Consider the following 21516-nt stretch of genomic DNA (forward strand, 5'->3'; position numbering starts at 1 on the left):
CATCTACTGCGTGTTCTGCAAACTCAGTAGGGCTGTGCGCAACTGAGACCAAGGACTCCACGGGAGAGGCCCCCGTGTGGCTGCAGAGAAAGCCCTGGGCTGCAGCCTGACTTGCCAGTGCCAGTGCCTTCCCTGACAGCCGTGGCCCCCATGAGCTCGTGCTGCCAGCCATGGAATGCTGAGGTCCTTGGCACCATTAGCCATCTGCGTGGATGAGCAGACCACTGGGTCTGTGATGCTGCTCGGTAGAGGTTTTGCAAAATGCCGTTGATTTTGGAAGCGTCAAGTAGTGGGAAAAATTTTCAACTTTGGCTTCTTTTAGAACATCTCAGGAGGCAGAAACAATCCAAAAACCAGAAAGGCACACATTTTGCTGTGAAAAAATCAGTACAACTGAACTATCCTGTAGTTCTTACCATCTGTCACTTGACTGACATTTCAACTCCATGAGAAACTGGTTTGTGTGTATAAATTACAGTGAAGGCTCTGGCTTCTATTAGGCCCTTGTTCATTTTAACAGATTTCCATGGAATGCTTGTGAGTTCTCTCCAATGCTGTCAGAACGCACTTCTGAGGACCTTAGTAGCAAAACATGTTTTTTGCGGGGGGCGGGCACAAGGAGGATAACAAATTTGTTAGCAACTCCTTCTACTAAATAGATACACTATTGTTCTAGAAATTTCCTGCCAATTTGTGTGTATAAAAGCCAATTTATATAATTTGATAATAAATTCCTGTTTTGAAAAAAAAATGCTCAACAGTCTCATTCTATTTTTCTATTTTCACTTGATTTTATTTGTACCACAGCAGTGAGGTTGAAGAGATATGTCATAGCTATAAATACAGGATTAGCGTAGACAGTTTAGTTCTTCATCTGCAAAAGTCAACGTAGGATAATGGAAGCACTGGGAGGTGAAGGGACTCTGGGACAGTGTGTTAAAATGGATCTTCTTTATTAGTAGGAAACCAGGTCTTCTAAGAATGTAATGAAACTTCTCTCTCCCTCATTTTAATTTTTGAGAATCACTGCTCCTATTTATTTTTTTATTGCAAAATCAAATATATACAGAGAAGGAGAGATAGAGGAAGATCTTATGTCTGCTGCTTCACCCCCCAAGTGACCACAATGGCCAGGGCTGTGCTGATCTGAAGCCAGGAGCTTTACCTGGGTCTCCCACACGGGTGCAGGGTGCAGTATCCCAAAAGTTTGGGCCATCCTCAATTGCTTTCCCAGGCCACAAGCAGGGAGCGGGATGGGAAATAGGGCAGCCAGGATTAGATCTGGCGGCCATATGGGATCCCAGGTGCGTTCAGGGCGAGGACTTTAGCCACTAGGCCACCATGCTGGGCCCCACTACTCCTATTCTTTAGGACACCAGTCATCCAGGGCCACCTTGTGTGGGACCCTTCATGAGAACCATGCAGACCCTGTCCCACAGGTGGTCACACAGCTCCAGGAGTATCAGGTTGCCCAGCCTGCTGCAGAGGACAGCCAGGGCTGCGGGATCAGCAGGAAGGAGCAGGCCAATTCCTAAGAACCAGAGTTGATGTAAGTTTGGGTTTTGTGGTATGAAAGAGCCTTTGAATATATATGAATGCTGCTTTCAAATTAAATTGGAGATCATATCCATTTTTAATTACTCATCTTTATTGATAAAATAGGCTCCTACACAGTATGTACTCTTCAGACAGAAATTTAAGGTTGTTTTAAAAAAAAATATGGATGGAAAGCTGTCACTAAAACAAAATGTCTTATCACCAAGGCCATGAAGGAATCCAAGCAAGAAAACCAAGAATAAATTAACTAACTCGTTTACAAAAATAATTATTTAGCAAGTAACATTTGTTAATTGAGCTGCCTCAGACTTACTCCCAACTGTGTAGCTTATTTTCTTCAGTTCTTACCTGGGATAAAAACTATATTGATGAATGTGCCATTGAAGCAAGGACACTTACCCAAAACCAATAGAAGTACTTAAAAATAAGAAGCATCATTTACTTATAAAACATCAATTAAGGCCTCTGAATGATAAAAGAAAACCATTTAATGTTTGCTTAGGCCATTAGCCCTTTTCTAATCCAACAGCTCCAGGCTCCCAACCTTAAGACAGAAAAAGTCTGAAGCGGAAGGTAGCTTTGCGTTTTACCAGTAATATGAAGCTGTACGTGAAAGTTACCATGAGAGTAATAGTTGTTTAATACGTTTATACTCAAAAGTAGGAGTTTTTATTTGTGCTACTTTAAATATTTATATAAATGAACGTTTAATCATATTTGACATTCTTTTTATTCTATAATCACCACAGAGCAAGAAAAATTTAACTCTCAGTTGATGTTGAAATTGATTTGTATATCTGGTAGTTTTAAAAAGTTTATGTACTTTGTATTTGCTACGTAAAAAAAAAAAAAGAAAAGAAAACATTTCTGCATCCATATTTCCTCCTCTTTCAACTGAAATGTTTTAAGAAAACTCTTTAACAGTTCCTAAGATCAGGTGGAGCTTAAAAATTGATCCAGAGGAATTTTCAACTAACTGAAATTACTGTACCTGTCTGCTTATCATACAGTTGTTGGCTAAATGAATTCTGTGATAGCCTCAGACCAACCAGGGAAAAGTCTGATCTGCGTTAGACTTCGAACCAAACCTTACTCTTTGCAAGGAGTAGTTTAACCTACTAGATGTTTATCACACAATCTGCTTTCTTAGAAAGTAGTATTTCTTCTTTTTCATTCCTGAAATGATATTTCAGACACTTAAGTAAATTAGGGACAACAGTTAGGTGAATATCAGGATACATTAAATCCCCCCTTAAGGTGCATGTAAAACATTCCTACATCCTTTAAAAATGGATTTGCTTTGAAAAAAAAATGGGAAAACAGAAAATAATTAAAGCTGAAGTCTCATGGTTGATATGCTGTTTCACTTTTGACACCAAACAGGAAGGTAAACTTTAGGAAGAGGATCTTGCACTCCTAGAACTATAGCAGAAATAAGTCTGTTTTCCATGGGGAGAGTTCTGTGGATTCCCAGTCATGGGGAATAGTCAGGTTTATCGAAGTGCACCCAGGAAGCAATGTGGAAAGGTCCTGATCCGCTCAGCAGGCGGGGAAGCTGCTCCCTGCAGGTCACAGGTCAGTCCTTACTCCTGAGTTGGGTTCTGGATGAAGTCACAACCGTAACTGCATTCTTGGTTGCTGTCTCTTAAGCCTATGTTCTGAACATGTTGTACACACAGCGACTGCTGAGTGGGTCACGGGTGCATAGCTGGGTCCTGGCAATCGGGGACGCTTCAGCTCTTCCTCAGGCTCAGGTCACTGTTGGTCACCAACGCTGACAGTGATGTACTTTCTGACACGTCATCTTTCCTCAGGTTCAAAAAGGATTCTCGAGTTATTTGAAGGATCTCTCTTAGGCCTCTGTTTTCTTGCTAAGAGAAGGCAAGGGAACCCAAAGATGCAGTCACCATCTACATGATCATTGTAATACAAGCATAAGTCACAAGTTATATCATGGCCATAAATAGCTATGATATATGCATGTGGTAACTTGAATCTAAAGAACTTTGCCTTACTTTGTAGTAACATCAGAGATGAAGAAAATGACATACGGTTTTATATTTATAGAGCTCACACAGCGAGTACACACGTTCTAGGACTAGGACCTCACAGAATGCAGAAGACATCTGAATTTGAGAGCACGGCTAAACGAGGGAGGTGAGTCAGTTGCCAGCTGTGAGTCACCATCATACTCGGCAAGGCAGGAGTAAACTGGCATCCCCTGCACACTCCCGGTGTTACTGAGAACCCCCTGGGACGCACGGGCTTCCCCCGCAGCCAGGGAGCAGCCGCTGCCCACTCTCCGCCCCTAGTGCAATGAGAGGCCCAGCCCCGATTCCTGAGTCCTTCGTGGTATGTGAGTTGGGGTGACTCCCCTTTGCTTCTGGGGGTAGCACTCTTACTTGACCCCACCCTTCCCTGCAACATCAGCAGTTAACAATTAGTTATAAATAGATTTGTCATTCCCCTGGAATCTCTCTGGTGCACTTATGGGAACAGCCTTCCTGTACTAGCTCTCTGGACTCACGGCTGCCAGAGCAGACTCTCCTGTAGAGCTGGAAGGTTCTCTTGCCCTGGTTCCAGGACTAAAGCTGTTGGTGCGCTTGCCTCAGTACCCAAGCAAGAACCCATCTGCTCCACACAGTCCTAGAACCACGGTACCCCTCAGGCTTGCCAGGGGACAAAGGGACAGCCACCTGTCTCCTTCAGAACCAAGAACAAGACCTGGGCCATCACAATTGCCAGAGAGACTGATGCCAAAATCTGTGACCCTAAGAGGCACACACTGGGAAATTCATATTCCTATGAACTGCAAGAGACTAGACCACAGTGTCACTTATAGACACAACTGACACCAATTAAGACAAGAAATCTCATAGTACACTCCCGGGCTCACCTAGATACAAAGCCAAAGCAACAAGCCAAGGAATAAATACCCTGCACTCCAGAGAAACCATAAATTGCTCCAATGAAACATATGGGCCTGGCATGATAGCCTAGTGGCTAAATCCTCACCTTGTATGCACTGGGATCCCATGTGGGCGCCGATTCATGTCCTGGCTGCTCCACTTTCCATCCAGCTCCCTGCTTGTGGCCTGGGAAAGCAGTAGAGCATGGCCAAAGACCTTGGGACCCTGCACTTGCATGCGAGACCTGGAAGAAGCTCCTGGCTCCTGGCTTCAGATCAGTTCAGCTCTGGCCATAGAGGCCACTTGGGGAGTGAACCAGCAGATGAAAGATCTTTCTCTGTAATATCTGCCTTTGTAAAGAAAAAGAAACTTCTCCATGAAGAAGAATCGGTTACAGCAGCTATAGCAGATGCACGTCAGCATGAAGGCGCCGAGAGAAGGCAACTGACGCCATCCGGACGCCATCCACAGAACACGACGGTTCCCGGCTGCTCTCGATGTTATGACATCAAGGCACGGTAGCTGCATGAATCCCTGAGCTCCCTAGGCTTTCCAGTGGTGCTGGGAGGATTCAGGTGAGGTATCTGGGGTTGAGGTCTTGGGAAACTTCCCTTTGCCTCCTGAGAAGCGGCCTGTAAAGCTCACTGGGCTGCATTTCCAGGCCCCATCAAGTTTTCAGGGTAGAGTTAAATCTATGGGGATAGGATGGGTCCAGGGCAGGGTTAGGAGTAAGGAAGGTTCTAAAGGGGCTTATAAAAGGAGCCCATCAATGGGGTAGTTGGGTCCTGCTGCCTCCAATGTACATTCTAGATTGGCTGTTTGTAAGTCTTCTGAAATGCATCACCCTGTCTTGACCCACCAGGCATTCTTTAACCATGCTGTTCCCCAAGGCTTAGACAGCTGAGGACCCAAACAACTGGCTGGGGATTTCTGGTTTTTCCTCAATGGCTGACATGACTGTTCCTTCTTTAATTCTTATTTTTAACTTTTCAATGACAAGTCTACCTTCCTACACTAGGAACAAGAATTCTATACTTGACTAAGTTTGGGCAAGTCACCCAAAACCCCAATGCATCTTTTAAGAACTACTCATCACACACCACTTCACTACAGACAAGACACTGACCCATGGTTTAAGGCCATCTCTAAACTCATCCTTCTGCTGCCACCCTACTTGCCCTCTGTGCCTCTGCAGGATACCAAGGAACCCTGTGTGCCCGGGATGCATTAGCAGCTGCCACACAAAAGGCACTTGTTTACTGGGGTGTTTGAACACTCCCTCTTTTAATGATCAACACTGAAACAGCGCCTTCAAGCTTTTTTCTAGATGATAAGTCCCTGATTAAATGGTGGTTCAGTTTGGGAAGAACTGGACTTGCAGCTAGGAGCCACACTATTCTGGCAACCACATGGGACAGGTGACCAATACCACCTACCTACTAACCTGGACTGGTCAGGAGTATTATATTGTCACCTAGACTATAGCCAAAAAGGGGTAGAAGAAGCTGGTATCAAAAAACGTTGTATGATGGACATGTCTTGGAAAATGAGGACCCGGATATAGGCCTGGGGTCACAAACCAGTTGGTAAAGACAAGCAAAGCAGCCAGATGGAAACAAACCTTCAACGTTGTGAGGAATTGCCAAATGCTGCAATCAAGCAAACACCTTCCTCATCCCAAACATGCAATTCAGATGGCCATATGGACTTCTCTGACCTCACTGGGCCTGAGAGGTTGTATCTCCTTAAGGATCCCATTCTAATTTCTGTGAATATACAAAAATTGCTGATTTGCTTGTAAGTTTTATCATTTTGATAAAAAGGAACACACAGTGATTTGCTCTGGAATGGTATTTCTCGCAATCTACTGGTTTTTCTAGAAAATAAAACTCTTCTTTCTACCTTTCAGTCTGGGCAAGGCTGTTTTGGTCTACAAAACTTACTTCTAGTTGAAGTATCCGTTCCTGTTCTTTGCAGCCCTGTTGCCCGTCAATCTCAATGGCTTTCCTCATCACTGCGGCCATTTCAGTTATCTGGTCCACATGTGCTTGCAGCTCCTGAAGAAGAGGGGAGATGGGATCAGACACGTGACCAACCCTGCAACGCAGCGAATGGCTGGGTGTTTACAACAAAGTTGACTGACTATGAATGTGCTTTTGGAATCAATTTCTACTACAACTAGAATTAAGGATAAGCAGCAAAATATAATCAAACCCAGTCAGAACAGAAGCACTTCTATTTCATGCTGCTCTCACCACAGCATCAAGCTAACCACTGAATGTGTTATAAAATTATTTTCATATTTAGATATATCAGCACACTAGTTCCACTTTTTGACCCTTCTGATCCAGGTCTCCTCACCCGCTCTGTCTGTGGAATACTGCAATGCAGGGCTGGATTTAGATGGATTTTCTTCCTTTCACTGACACCTTTCCAGAGCTTCCTCAAGAGAACTACTGTTGCTTGCTCCAGCGTTAACAATCAGTATCTTTTAGTATTCATATCTTCCCCTTGCATTATAGAAACTCTCGTCTCTACCTCCTGTTACACTGCAAGCTCAAACAGTAATGTAACTTTGTAATTCATTCACCTTGTTACCCATAATAACCAACCCAATGCAAATATTAATACATTTTTTTAAATTGAGCCACAAGTGTCTCCTTTTTGGGAAAAGTCAAAATCACAAACATTAACATGTATTAGTTAGAATTAATAACAAGTAACTGAATAGTCATTTTATAGAGGGCAAGGATCAGCACTGAGATGAAGAATTCAATCCATACAATGAAAAAGAATTATGTATAGCCTGTTGCAAGAAATATTCAACTGTGCTAATTAACGAACCTGTTCTAATGAATGGTCAATCTCCTGCGTTTTAGAAAACATTTGTTTCTCTCACAGCTGTTAGCAGATGGGACCAGCAAGTTGCAGGATCTTACTAAAAGCGCTTTCTGTCACCGTATTCTTCCCTTTAAATCTTAAAAATTCTGTATTTTGGATTTTACAACATAAAGGCCTTTGGAAAGCACTCAAGAATACATTTATCTCACAAAAAAATTGTGATTTCTTGCTTATACATTAAGTTTCTCTTATGTATTTAAATTTAAGTGACTTCATAATGGCTTCATTAAGAGCAAGTACATTTTAAAGTAAAGATTGTCAGTTCAATATCAGAGGATTTCCACTTGGTTAGGAAACAATTAGCTTAACTGGATAGTACGAAACTCAAATGTACTGATTTCTTATCTTACTAGTTGGTACATAAAACACCTACTAAGTTCCTTAATATGTCAGATTGTCACACAAGGCTATTTAGTAGGTAATTGATTCTGATACTCGGAGAATTAATAATTTTAAAAGTACAAACATTAAACTGGAAGACATTTTTTAAGGAATCAGAAATGCACTTCATTATATAAGATAAAAATGTAATAATCACAAGTTTCTCTTAATTATCAGTAATAACATCACATAGAAAATTTCTTACTTATCACAATCTAAATGAACATTATTTCACACCAGTAATTAAAACTCAGTTCAAAATAAAACAAGAAGGGCCAGACGGCATGGCCTAGCGGCTAAAGTCCTCGCCCTGAACGTCCCTTGGACCCCATATGGGCGCCGGTTCTAATCCCGGCAGCTCCACTTCCCATCCAGCTCCCTGCTGTGGGCTGGGAAGGCAGTCCAGGATGGCCCAAAGCCTTGGGACCCTGCACCCGCGTGGGAGACCTGGAAGAGGTTCCTGGTTCCTGGCTTCGGACTGGCGCAGCACCGGCCCATTGCAGCTGCTTGGGGAGTGATTCATCGGACAGAAGATCTTCCTCTCTGTCTCTCCTCCTCTCTGTTTATCTGACTTTGTAATAAAAATAAATCTTAAAAAACAAAGCAAAACAAAACAAAACAAGAAAAGGATTATTTCACTTGTCTTCACAACAGCTACCAAGCAATGTAAGGACAGACCCAAGGGAACAGACACAGGGATGGCTCACAAGACGGAGCCCAGGAAAAGTGCCCTTCTCTTCAGCTCCTTCTGCTCTGTCTCTGACCTTGACATGAACAGGTCTGCAGCCCTGCAGTCTGCCCAGCTCTGTGCTCAGGCCATGACCCCCAGGACCACTCAGAGTTGGGATGGACTGGCCTCATTCAGAAAAGTCTTGAAAAAACAAATTACATTCATTATTATTGTTATAAATGCCAATAGATGAATCTATTAGAATATTTCCTAAAAGCAGATTACATTGTAAAAATAATTTGAATTGACTATACTTACCTTTATTTCCAAAACCAAATTTATTTTTAACTATACGTGTTAAAGTAATTAGGGAACCATGGGAATTAGGAGAGTAAATCAAACAGAAAAGGACATAAAACAAAAATGAAAAAATGCAGAAAATGTCAACTAAAAAAGATGATTATTTCATATATTAAATGGCATTACTAAAATTCCTGTTGAATATTTTTCTGTTCTAATCTGAACACAAGCAATCATTCCTTTTTTCCATTTCAAGTCACTTTTATAGAACTGATTACCTTGGAGTGCTGTTCTTTTAACTTCGTTATTATTCCCGGATCATCTTTTTTGCTAGCCATTAGCAACCTAAACATTTGTTCTCGATACTTGCTCATGATAAGTTCCAAGGCAGACTGATGTTCTTCCAGAGATGTACGCAATTCTATTAAAAATAAGTATGTTTTATTCAAATTGAGTTGAAGACATACAAAATAACCCCTTCAATATTGAATGCATCAAAAAAGCAACTGACAAACAATATTTTAAAACATGCTACACAAAAACCTAGACACGGGACACCAAATGATTGACACTAATCATTGAAACATAATTTTGACAGCCAGTTCAAGAAAAATTTAATGAACAGCAACTAAATATCAGACAATGCTCTCAGTATTAACACCAGAAGGTCACTCAGAGGAGTAAAAACAAATGCATTCTAACAGAAGAGTGCAGGGTTACTCTAACACAGAGTGAGGACAGAGCCAGGATCTCAGCTGAACAGTGAGGGACAGGCACTGCAGGCAGAGAAGCATCAACGTTGATTATGCTGTTAGAACTGGTTTGGGATGGAGCCCGGTAGCGAGGCCTAGCGGCTAAAGTCCTCCCCTTGAACGCCCCTGGGATCCCATACGGGCGCCGGTTCTAATCCCGGCAGCTCCACTTCCCATCCAGCTCCCTGCTTGTGGCCTGGGAAAGCAGTTGAGGCTGGCCCAAAGCCTTGGGACCCTGCACCCACATGGGAGACCCGGAAGAGATTCCTGGTTCCTGGCATCGGATCGGCACAGCACCAGCCGTTGCGGCTCACTTGGGGAGTGAATCATCAGATGGAAGGATCTTCCTCTCTGTCTCTCCTCCTCTCTGTATATCTGACTTTGTAATAAGAAAATAAATAAATCTTTAAAAACAAACAAACAAACAAAAAAACTGGTTTGGGATGGCAAAAGCAAAGGGTTCCTGGAGAAGGCAGCAGATATGAGGAAAGCTGGTCCATGTTCTATGAAATAAGAATATAGCACAGGTTTTTATGCACAACAGTGACACAATCAGGTTTATTTTCAAAAAGCAACCCGGTGCTTGTGATAAAATGAATTGGAGGGGAAAAGGTAGGACAATTGATTAGATCGGTAGGAAGATAAGTGATTAAGGGAGGACATTGGAAAGACTTGCTAGTGCAGAACCATGGCTAGCTGCAATCCTGGTTTGATAACCATGGCTAGCTGCAATCCTGGTTTGATAACCATGGCTAGCTCCAATCCTGGTTTGATATGGACCAGAAATGGGATCAACGTCAGTCACAGTGAAAAAGGGAGAGAGAAAAACAAAAAAGAACTTTGGTTGTCTGTTTCCCGTTTTTGAAAGTCTTAATTGTCCTCAATAGTACACTTTAAAGTTCTCTTTAGATTTGCCATTCACAGGGGTGATGTATCTTGCCTTTGTTCTCTTGTTGCAGTTCTCTGATTTGTCTGTTTTCCTGCTGGATTCCCATTACTAATGTGGAGCGGGGCCGATGTCTTGCAACTTCATTAAGTTCTTGAATTTCTTCCTGATACTAACGAAAAAATAAAATGACTCAAAAGCTGAGCAAAGAGTTTGCTTAGACATTTCTTGAAAGGTAGACAAATGGCCAATAAGGTACATTACAAGATGCTTAATATGATGGAGTCATGAGGAAAAGCAATTCCATACAATCTAGTGACTGAGTGGCAGCATCTCATGACTGTATGCTCCACTTTCAATCCAGCTTGCTGCTGATGGACTGGCAAAGCAGCGGAGCATGGCTTAAGACACTGGGCTCCCACTGCGTACATGGGAGAACTGGAAGAAACTCAGACTCCCAGTTTCATACCAGCCTGGCTCTGGCACTTCCGGCCATGTGAGGAGTGAATCAATGAATGGATCATCTCTCTGTGTCACTCCTTCTACCTCTGTAAATCTTTCAAGTAAGGGCCCGGCAGCGAGGCCTAGCGGCTAAAGTCCTCGCCTTGAAAGCACCGGGATCCCATATGGGCACCAGTTTTAATCCCGGCAGCTCCACTTCCTATCCAGCTCCCTGCTGTAGGCTGGGAAGGCAGTTGAGGATGGCCCAAAGCCTTGGCACCCTGCACCCGCGTGGGAGACCCGGAAGAGGTTCCTGGTTCCCGGCACCGGATTGGCGTGCACCGGCCCGTTGCGGCTCACTTGGGGAATGAATCATCGGACAGAAGATGTTCCTCTCTGTCTCTCCTCCTCTGTGTATATCTGGCTGTAATAAAATGAATAAATCTTTAAAAAAAAAATCTTTCAAGTAAAACATACATTTTTTTAAACATGAAGTTTTGTATTTCTAAAAAGTAAAAAACCTAAAATTGTACTCACTTGGGGCTGGTAAGGTGGCTTGCAGACAACTACTCAGCCTGCAGGGCCAGCATTCCATATGATGTGCGTTCAAGTGTTGACTTTTCCATTTCCCATCCAGCTCCCCGCTTGTGGCCTGGGAAAGCAGTTGAGGACGGCCCATGTGCACCCATGTGGGAAGCCCAGAAGAAGTTCCTGGCTCCTGGCTCCAGATCAGCTCAGCCACTTGGGGAGTGAATCAGTAGATGGAAGACTTTATGTTTCACCTTCTTTGTAAAATCTGCCGCTCAGAAAAAAATCTTTTTTCTTTTCTTTTTTTAAGATTTTTCTTTTAAATTGGAGAGTCAGATTTACACAGAGAAGGGAGACAAAGATCTTCCATCACTGATTTGCTTCCCAACTGGCTGCAACGGCTGGAGCTGCCCTGATGTGAAGCCTGGAGCTTCTTCTGGGTCTCCCACACAGGTGCAGGGTCCCAAGGCTTTGTGACATTCTTGATTGCTCTCCCAGGCCACAAGCAGGGAGCTGGATAGGAAGTGGAGCAGCCAGGATATGAACCGTGCCTATATGGGGTCCTGGCACATGCGAGGTGAGGATTTAGCCACTAAATTGCTATGTCAGACCTTCAGATAATAAATTAAAAAAAAACTTTAAAAAATTGTACTGATTTAATTTCAAAATATTCTTGAGACTTTTTATGTCATTCCAACTTCCTAACTCCTAGATGTGTCACTCTTTTTTTAAACAATTCAATAACTGATGAAGTTTCTGAGTCAAGCTATTAAGTTAGGAGACTGGTAATTCCCTTTAGGGCAACAGATAAACAAAATAAACAAATTTGTTAAATCTTTCTAGCCGCTGTGCTAAAGGCTCCACTTCCAGGGTTGCTTCTTTTTACAGTGGGTGGCTGACTCTGAATTGGCTATGAAGAAATCTGTATTCTTTTCTAATTTTCACCATAGCAGAAATTTCATAGTTCTCTTTTAAAAAAACTGAAAATGTGTATCAAAGAAGGGTCTTAAAATTTGCTTTATTTATATGAAAGGCAGAGTTACAGAGAAAGAGAGAGGTCTTTCATCTGCCGGTTCTTCTCCCCATGTGGCCACCAAGGCCAGGACCGGACCAGGCTGGAGCCAGGAGCTCTGGCCCTCCCGGGGCCCAGAGCTAGACTACACCTGTTTCAGGCTTATCAGCAGGAGCTGAATTCCAAGTGGAGCAGCTAGGACTTGAACCTTGCCATGGAATGCTGGCACAGAAGACAGGGACTTAGCCTGTTAGGCCACACTGCTGGCCCCCAAAACGCGTTTTAAGTGGTAGCTAAACTCCATAACCCTCTGATTGGTCCTGTTATATAATGTTAAGTACAGCAAGAAGTAAGACTTTATTAATTTCTTCCTTAACTAGCAGAATTAAATGAAAAAAAAAAGGTAGAATGTAATAATGTGGTAACTATGTAACATAAATATCATCTTTGAAAAGCTATTAAACAATCCTTCTCAGCCTTTTGGCTAAGATCAAATGTAAAAAGCTATGAAACAGCACCATCTACGTACTTTTAAAAGGAAAATTATGTTCCTACATTATATAACAACAAAATATGTACCAAGAAAAGGTATACATTTAGCCCTAAAAAATTCATTTATTTTCTCAATTCAAAGGTGCATTTCTATTAGAAAAAAGCAGCCCCATCCACAGGTTTAAAATAAATGCACAAGTATGAGGGGCCTTCTAGAAGTTCATGGAAAATGCAAACTAGGGGGAAGCTCTCCATGGATTTCAAAATTCTTGGCATCAAAATACTTTTTTAATTTCCATTTGCCCATGAACTTTCTGAAGTTCCCTTGTATATGCCACCTGAATATGACAAAATTATATCCCTCAGGTCAAGCCACAACGTACAAAACAAGGTCAGGCTACTTGCATGTTTTAGAGATTGCTACAAACATTAGGCAGTAACTGTACAAGTAACACCTATAAGCCTCTGCCTGCCTTGGGACACAGACCTGCTTCATGGCTTCCACTCGCTTGTTGAGGGCCGTGGTCTGCTCAATGAGTGACTCTGCTGCGTCATCGTGGTCTCTCAGCCTTTCCACAAGAGCTTTAGCATCAGCAAGCGCCTTCTCAATTGTGCAACTCATCTCTCCAGGGAGACCTGCAAACAAGGTCAGGACTCCAAGTCAGAACAAGCACGCGTTGCACGTGCTTGTCACCAGGCTTCTTCAGACGCCCCTGACACAGGAAGACGACTTTCAACGACACCTTACTGTTTGGTTATCCTAGGGTACAAAAAGCTTCAAAGTGAACTTATAATCTTCCTCCCCTCTCAAAAACAAACATAGAATACTTACAAATGATTTACAGATAAAGCTAGAAAGTACAATGTATTTAAAATGGTTCACAGAAATAGTTAAAAGTAAGTTTACCTTGGCACAAAACATCTTAAAATCCATGCACACCAAAACTTCAAAAAAACTCAAGGGAAGTGTGCATGTAGAAAAAAGTTATGTAGGGAACTCAAAAATTTGCGCCAAAATAGACAAATTTTAATTCAATTTCCACAAATTTGAAGTGCCCTTGTATTTAAAACAACCTGAATTTATAATAGGAAAAAAACACATATCCCATAAATACTTACATAGTATATAGAAATTGTGTTTCATGAAAGCAGTCTGTAGCTTGTCCAAGTTGAGAAGGGCCACTTTGTTTACTGGTCTGTGTCCTCAGTCAACGACTGCCATGCCTGAGACACTGTATGTGGACATACATGTACACGCACACATGTACACACACACCCCCCACTAAAAGCCACCTCTATGTCACTCTACAGCAAAGTCCAACCTCCTCTTAGAGGAACTTCTGCTTTTAACATCAAAGTGCATTCTATTTCCAACACTTGCACATTGAGATTTTGACTTAAACATTGTCTATCATGGGAAACTTCGGACATGCCAGCTTCCCGCCACCCCCCTCCATCTTGCACCCGCCCTGTGCACATGCCAGCTTTTAAACAATTAGGAAATATAACACAAAAGCCAATAGATAGCTTTTTGAAAAATGTATAGAGACTTCAAAACATTTAATTTTAAAACGATCTCATTTAAAAAACATAATATTTTTCTAAAATTTTCCATCCTTAAGATTTTCTCTCTGATAATTTTTACAAAACCTTTTATACCAGCGATCTTGTAAGGGTTTTCTTTTAAAACAAACAAAAAAAAAAGACTGATCATAAATTACGGGGCCAGGAGTCTGCTTTACAGAAGTTAAATAACAAGTCTAGTATAGGGCCTGACACAGTAACCTAGAAGCTGATGTCCTTGCCTTTAACATACTGGGATCCCATATGGGCACCAGTTCTAATCCTGGCAGCCCCGCTTCCCATCCAGCTCCCTGCTTGTGGCCTGGGAAAGCAGTTGAGGACGGCCCAAAGTCTTGGGACCCTGCACCCACATGGGAGACCTGGAAGAGCTCCAGGCTCCTGGCTTCGGATTGGTGCAGCTCCAGCTGTTACAATAACTTGGGGAGTGAGTCATCGGATGGAAGATCTTCCTCTGTCTCTCTTCTATTATCTGACTTTGCAATAAAAAAACATAAATATTCAAACAAACAAACAAAAAGGTCTAGTATAGATTCCACTCAAGGACCTGCTAAAGGCATAATTAGATTTTCTTTTAAAAAATTTATTCCAGGGCCCAGTGCAGTAGCCTAGTGGCTGGGGTCCTCACCTTGCATGTGCCAGAATCCCATGTGGGTGCCAGTTTGTATTCTGGCTGCTCCACTTCCCATTAGCTTCCTGCTTGTGGCCTGGGAAAGCAGTGGAAGACGGCCCAAACCTTGGGACCCTGCACCTGTGTGGAAAACCTGGAGGAGGTTCCTGGCTCTTGCCTTCAGATCTGCTCAGCTCCAGCTGTTGTGGCCACTTGAACAGTGAACCAGCAAATAGATCTTTCTCCCTGTATCGCTTTCTCTCTGTATAGCCACCTTTCCAATAACTCAAAAAAAAAAAAAAAAAAAAAAAAAAAAGAAAAAGAAACTCAGAACATTAGGAATGGGGGGCAGCTAACAAATTACCAATACATAGGTAAATATTCTCACTTGTTAATAAGAAAACTTTGGTCTGATGGGCATTTTACTTTGTATAGAGGTAATATACAAGAATACCTAAAGAGGAGATGGCGAAGGGATCTATACAGAGATAAGGCTGTAATATTCCACCTGAGATTACGTGTAAAACATCAACTTTAAGACTAACAGCTTACACACACTGCACCTGAGCCATCACCCACTGCTTCCCGGGCCCGTGAGTAGGAAGCTGGGTTGCACTCGCAGTGCAGCAGGACTTGCACCAGCACTCTGGGAGGAGATGTGAGCATTCCGCACAGTGTCAAGTGTTTAAGGAACATACTAATAATTATGAATGACAAGTTTTATATACACTGACTTAGATTCATGGAACAAATTTTAAAAGAAGGCCCTTATAGATGTTGTCTATGAGACACCAAATTGGGCCATCTGCTGCTGCTTCTCCCTGACCGTTAGCAGGGTGTTAGACTGGAAGGAGAGCAGTCATGCACAAACCGGTGGCTTCATCTGTCATGCCACAACACCAGCCCTACCTGTGATTTTTAAGTGTAAATGGCATTCACTAGGAGAGATCACATCACGGATCAACAAAACTAACCTTAACAAATTTAAAATACTTGTAATTATGAAATTATATTTTCTGATCACAAAGGAATTAAACTAAAATCTCCAAATATTTGGAAGTTAAAACAACACATCTGTAAATATTTCATAATTCAAAAGTAAGTACATGAAAATTACAAGACATTTTGATCTAAACAAACTTGAAAACAAAGATATTAGCATGCAGATATAAAACAGGACTTCCGAAGGAATTTACAGTATTGAATGTTTGTACTGGGGGTTAGAAAGATCTCAAGCCTCAATATTTAGTAAAGAACAAAATAAGCAAAATAAAAGCAAATAATTTAACAGCAAGATAAAAATCAATGAAACTAAAAACAGGAAAGTAACAGAGAAAAGGCAATGAAATCAAAGTCTGTTCTCTCAAGAGATCAATGAAGTTGGTAAATGCCCAGCAAAACTGACCAAGAAAAACATCAAATAGCCATGTCAGCAATGAATTCAAAAGATAAGCAAATACATCAACTCCACAGACAAGAATAGAATAATTTACATGAAATGGACTAGTACCTCAAAACCCACAAATTACATGAAGTCATGCAAGGTAAAATACAACCTAAGTCCTTTAGCTACTATTGTTATTAGAGTTACAAAACTAATAAAGTGCTTTAACTATTCTACAGCAGTCCTAAGGCTATGAGACTGTAATCTCTGGCAAACACGGTGTCAGTAGCATACTGTATCCAATCAATACCAAGAAGTAACACCAATACTACACAACACTTCAATAACACAGAAAAAATACATTTAGAAGAAACTCATAAAACCAGTGTTACTGATACCCAAAGCAGACAAAAGATTTTACAACAAAAACCAATAGATCAGTATTCCTCATGTACGCTAACAAAGATCTTCATAAAACCTTAGCAACTAAAATTCAGTAACAGCTACAGACTCACAATGCACAATCAAGTTCACCTCAGTCCTCACAACAAATGTAATTCACCCAAGAAGAAACCACTGATCATACCCATTAGTCCATCAGAAAAATGCAGCATCCATGCATCGTGAAACATCTTTTTGCATAGTAGAAGGGGACTTCCGCAAACCGAGAAAGAACACAGGGATTCATAAACCTGAGAGGAAACATCACACTTAATGCTTTCCTCCTAAATATATCTTGTTCAAGATACTAGTGCAGGAATGTAGGAAAGGAATAAAAACAAAAAAAAAGGCACATACACTACTAAGGAATATAACTGCTCTTATTCATAATCAACTTTGTATAAGGCAAAGATCAACTTTGTCTATGACAAAAATCCTACAGAACGAAAAGAAAAACATGTTAAAATTGATAAAGTGATTTTACCAGTGTCCAAGCACAAAAATCTGTATTTTTAAATAAACCAGGAACAGCTGGAAACCAAAATTAAAAATTAAAAACCAAAGCACTTATAATAAGTTCCCATCAAAGCTACAGCAGGATTTCTTGCAGAATGGACAAACTAATCCTAAAACTTCTTTGGAAATTCAAAGAAACCAGAATAACCAAGGAAATCTGAATATCAAGCTGCAGCACCCCACCACTCAACCTGGAAGGTTGGTGTAGTGTCACGGATGTAGACAGCAGGTGGGGCCTTGACAGACAGACTGAGACCCAGAAACAGGCCCCAGGAAGAACAGCCACTGGTACCTAAAAAAAATAAAAATGAGCCCAGGGAAAATTGACTGGCTTTTTTCAATAAGTAGCATTGTCAGAACTGGACATCTACATACTAAAAACTTAATCGACATAGTTTATATACTTTATACAAAAGTTAATTCAAAATTGACAAGTCTAAAAATAAAATCGAAATATAACATTTCTGAAGCTGGTGTTGTGTCATGATAGGCTAATCTTCCACCTGCAGTGCCTGCATCCCACTTGGGCCCTTGTTTGAATCCCAACTGCTCCATTTCCAACCCACCTTCCTGCTTAAGGCCTGGGAAAGCAGCAGAGGGACGGACCAAAGTCTTGAGCCCTGCACGGGTGGGGGGGGGGGAGGGGGGGACCACAAAAAAGTTTAAAATATTTGCACCAGCTCTGGCCTTTTCCAGGGGAGTGAAATAGTAGATAGAAGACTTCTCTCCCAGTCTCTCCTCTCTCCACAGAATGGAAATCATCATCATCTCCTCTCTTCCAAATGGAAATAATAAAACTTTGAATTTATCACTTGTATAAGAAAAAGAGAAAATCTTTGACATTAGGTTAGAAAAAACATGTTTAGATATGTAGAACATTGTGACCCTAGAAGGTCAGCAAGCACAGGATTACAGTTGATTGGACAATATTTGTATAACAACCGAATGGATACCTTTTGTATAACTGATTGGATATCATTTGTATGAGAACAACTGAGTGGACAGCATGTGAATGAGAATCTACAAAACAAAAGGAGTTCCAAACAAAAGTATAGAAACAGTTGATGGGTTTTGTTGGTAAGCTCAATACTTCCTCCCTTATCCCATATGACCCTCAGTGTATAAAGTCTGATGACACTAATAAACTTTGACCATCAGTCAGAGTCCACGCGTGTTATTATTGCTGTGGTAGATACGCTACCAAAAACATAATTTATAAAATGAAAAGATCTGATAAACTGGACTTCATCAAGATTTTAGATTTATGTGAAAACATTTCAAATCACAAATTTGGCAAAGAATTGTATTTAGAGAACATAGAAATCTTTCAAAAGTAACAGTAACACAATTACATCAAGTCAGTTTTCTTCTCCAAAACTGCGTTACTAAAGTACGTACGCCAGGTTAACTCACACTCAGAACACTTGGTAGCTTTCTGGACTTACACCATCATTGAGCAACAGGATGTCACCGCCCTGTCACCAGCGAGGGGACACACTGCCGTCAGGAGCTGGGGACACTGGCCCACCATGCAGGCAAGCAGCCACAGCAGTACCAGTACCTCTGGTACTGGCCGGTACTGCAGTACCTCTGGCTGGCCAGTTACTGGTTACCGCCAAGCCCCCATCTGCAGCACCTCACTTACACATGCCCACACAGCCTAGACTCCCTGACCCCACCCTGAAACCCAAGTTAGTACAACACAGGAAATAGAAACGGGATCCCTCATGAAGATAAACTTATTAAAATAACAGAATTTCAAAATTCTTTTCATATAGCCAATAGAAGTTCAGTAACCATTTTAGTTAGGATCACTTTTTTATATGATTGGTGAATGTTTACTGATGGGCTTTTAAAAATTGAAATTTCTGTTCACTTTATGAAACATTCTCTGCCCAGATAATGTAATGCAACAATATCAAAAAGCACTATACTGAAAATTTGTAGTGTAACTTAAAGGTTATCTGTCCAAGGCAAGGCACAGGTGGCAATTCAAAGCATATTTCTATATTAGCTTCAGAAAAACACGCAGCTTATGAGAATCTGCACGTTCATTTCCTAGATTTGAAGCCACAAAAAAGTTTAAAATATTTGCCTCTTTTTTGGAGACCATCCTGCTTTTTTGTTGTTTTGGGTTAGTAAGTAGTATGGGAGAAAGACAGTTTCTCAAACAGTTTAAGTTTCAGATTTTTAAAAATAGACCTCAGTTAAAAAGGAATATTAACTTATCTGCCCATTTCGTATAAGGTCTATTTTAACTAGTCAAACACATTTACTTATTTTCTATATGTAGGTCTCAATTACAGGTGATTTTTAAAAACAAATGTTTCTTTTCTTTTTTTCCTCTTTCCTTTTTTTGCTGCACTAGCCAGTTCTCACCCAGTCACCACCCGAAGACATCTGCAGGTTGACTCCTGGCAGAAGACTCAGAACATTCTGTGGCCGATCAAACAGAAACCACCACCTACCCATAAGGCAACTGTCAGCTGTCTACTTTTAGGCCTGGGTTATGAAAAATTTAAAGAAATGAAGTCACTCTGTTTCCTTCCACAGAGATCCGCTGTCTGACAGCAGAACCTACATTAAAAGTTTGGCACTCCTGGTGGGCCAAGATCAGACTCTAGTCCCTGTAACGTGAAGGAGTGGACAAAGTTACATGACACACACAAGTAGAGCAGCACAGGGCAGAGCCCACGGCTTCCTCCTGCACTCACAGCCTTGACAACAGAAGCCTGTCCTGCAGATGCGCCACTGCACATGAAAACACAATGTTCAGGGTTCATAAAAACGGTGGAATGCATCTGTTTTGTTTGAAGCTTTCTCGAGTAGCTTTCTTCAGAAAATGAATTCTTAAATTCGGAAGAAACAAACAGAACACAGAGACTGGAAAAATGTTAGTTAACGTGTTCCTTTAGAATTGTGCCTAAAAATAAGCTGAGTGTGTGTATGTGCTACCAGTATGACATCTCAGGAAGAAAGGAGCCTAACGTAAACCCTGCTGTTGTTGCCGACAAGCCAGAAGCAGTTGCCCGACACCGTCTGCAAGGAGCACCTGAGCGGCCTGGCAGGCAGAGGCCTCCACCTCCATTCAAGGCAAGTCCCCGTCCACGCGTGCATTCCAAGAAGGTCAGAAGCCACCAGGCCACACACACAAGGCTCCCCCGGCTGACCCCTGGGGACCGCCACATCATAAACACCTACGGATGGGCACACACCGCCAGGAGAGACACAAGAAATGACCTAATGAACGCTGCAGGAGCCGTGTCAGCTCAGGGAGTCAGGTGCAACACACACACACACACACACACACACACACACACGGCACGTGGTCGGCGACGGCTGCATACCAAAAATGCATGGGGGTAGAAGTCAGAGGAGGTAAAAATGGACCGGAACACACCTGGAAAAGAGCCTCCTACATCACCCAAACAGTTTCAGCGAAGGAAACACACAGGCATTTCAGCACGTTGAGAAAGCAGGATGCCGGTTTGGGGGGGAGGTGGTCCCTGCACGAATGCTGGATGGGTCCTAACCTGGACAGCCGGGAGGACACCGGCACCAGCAGCAGTAGCCAGGAAACAAAAAACAAAAAGGCAATACCCACCCCCCCCCAGATGCACACTCACACCTTGAAGAAGCTTCGAGAAAAAGGAGACGCCCACTCCCCTCGCCCCCGCCTCGGGGAGCGCCCAGGTGAGAGGACAGGTGTGTCCACCGGCCAGGAGCCAAACGTTCTCCTTCAACTTCCCGGGAAGAGACAGACAGGGCTCGGAGCGGCTAGGGCCGGGCGGGTCCCTCGCCTCCCGGCGCGGCGTCCACTACTTACTCGGCTCTCGATTCCTCGAGGAGACCGGGGGCTCAACGCTGCAGCCGCCAACCCTGGACCCTCCAGGGCCGAGACCTCGCGCCTCCGATCAGTCTCCCCGCCGAGCGAGCGCGGCACCGGGCACGGCCACCCACGGCCAGCCGGGCCGACTCCGCCCCATCCCCGGCCCGACGCCGGCCTCCGCAGACCGCCTCCGACCAGCGCTCCCTAGTCTCGCGAGTCTTCCTTCCCCGCGTGAACTGTGGGGGGCCGGGCCGGCCACTCGCAGGCTGGCACGAGCCGTAGGGGCGGGGCCTCGCTAGGTCCCTCCCTAGTGATGCTCTGCCCGG

The 21516-nt window shown here is 42.6% G+C and overlaps 1 protein-coding gene across 1 annotated transcript; it reads right to left on the reverse strand.

The window, feature by feature from the left end:
* Positions 1-3237: 3237 nt before the first annotated feature.
* Positions 3238-21414, reverse strand: FGFR1OP2 (FGFR1 oncogene partner 2). The gene is made up of 6 exons (XM_004592631.3): positions 21188-21414; positions 13317-13465; positions 10411-10528; positions 8997-9139; positions 6410-6523; positions 3238-3428 (listed from the first exon to the last, which is right to left on the reverse strand). The coding sequence occupies exons 2-6, from the start codon at positions 13449-13451 to the stop codon at positions 3291-3293; spliced, it is 648 nt and encodes a 215-aa protein (XP_004592688.1). The 5' UTR covers positions 13452-13465; positions 21188-21414; the 3' UTR covers positions 3238-3290.
* Positions 21415-21516: the final 102 nt, after the last annotated feature.

Source organism: Ochotona princeps, chromosome 27 (genome assembly GCF_030435755.1).
Source record: "Ochotona princeps isolate mOchPri1 chromosome 27, mOchPri1.hap1, whole genome shotgun sequence".
Taxonomy (NCBI): domain Eukaryota; kingdom Metazoa; phylum Chordata; class Mammalia; order Lagomorpha; family Ochotonidae; genus Ochotona; species Ochotona princeps.

Bases quoted from the DNA above. Each gene is read 5' to 3' on its own strand.
- FGFR1OP2 (XM_004592631.3), bottom strand. From the start codon at position 13,451: ATGAGTTGCACAATTGAGAAGGCGCTTGCTGATGCTAAAGCTCTTGTG. The intron at 10,529-13,316 runs GTCTGTGTCCCA...TTTTTTCGTTAG, and splicing joins GAGTGGAAGCCATGAAGCAG to TATCAGGAAGAAATTCAAGA. The intron at 6,524-8,996 runs GTAATCAGTTCT...CCTCTTCTTCAG, and splicing joins TAAAAGAACAGCACTCCAAG to GAGCTGCAAGCACATGTGGA.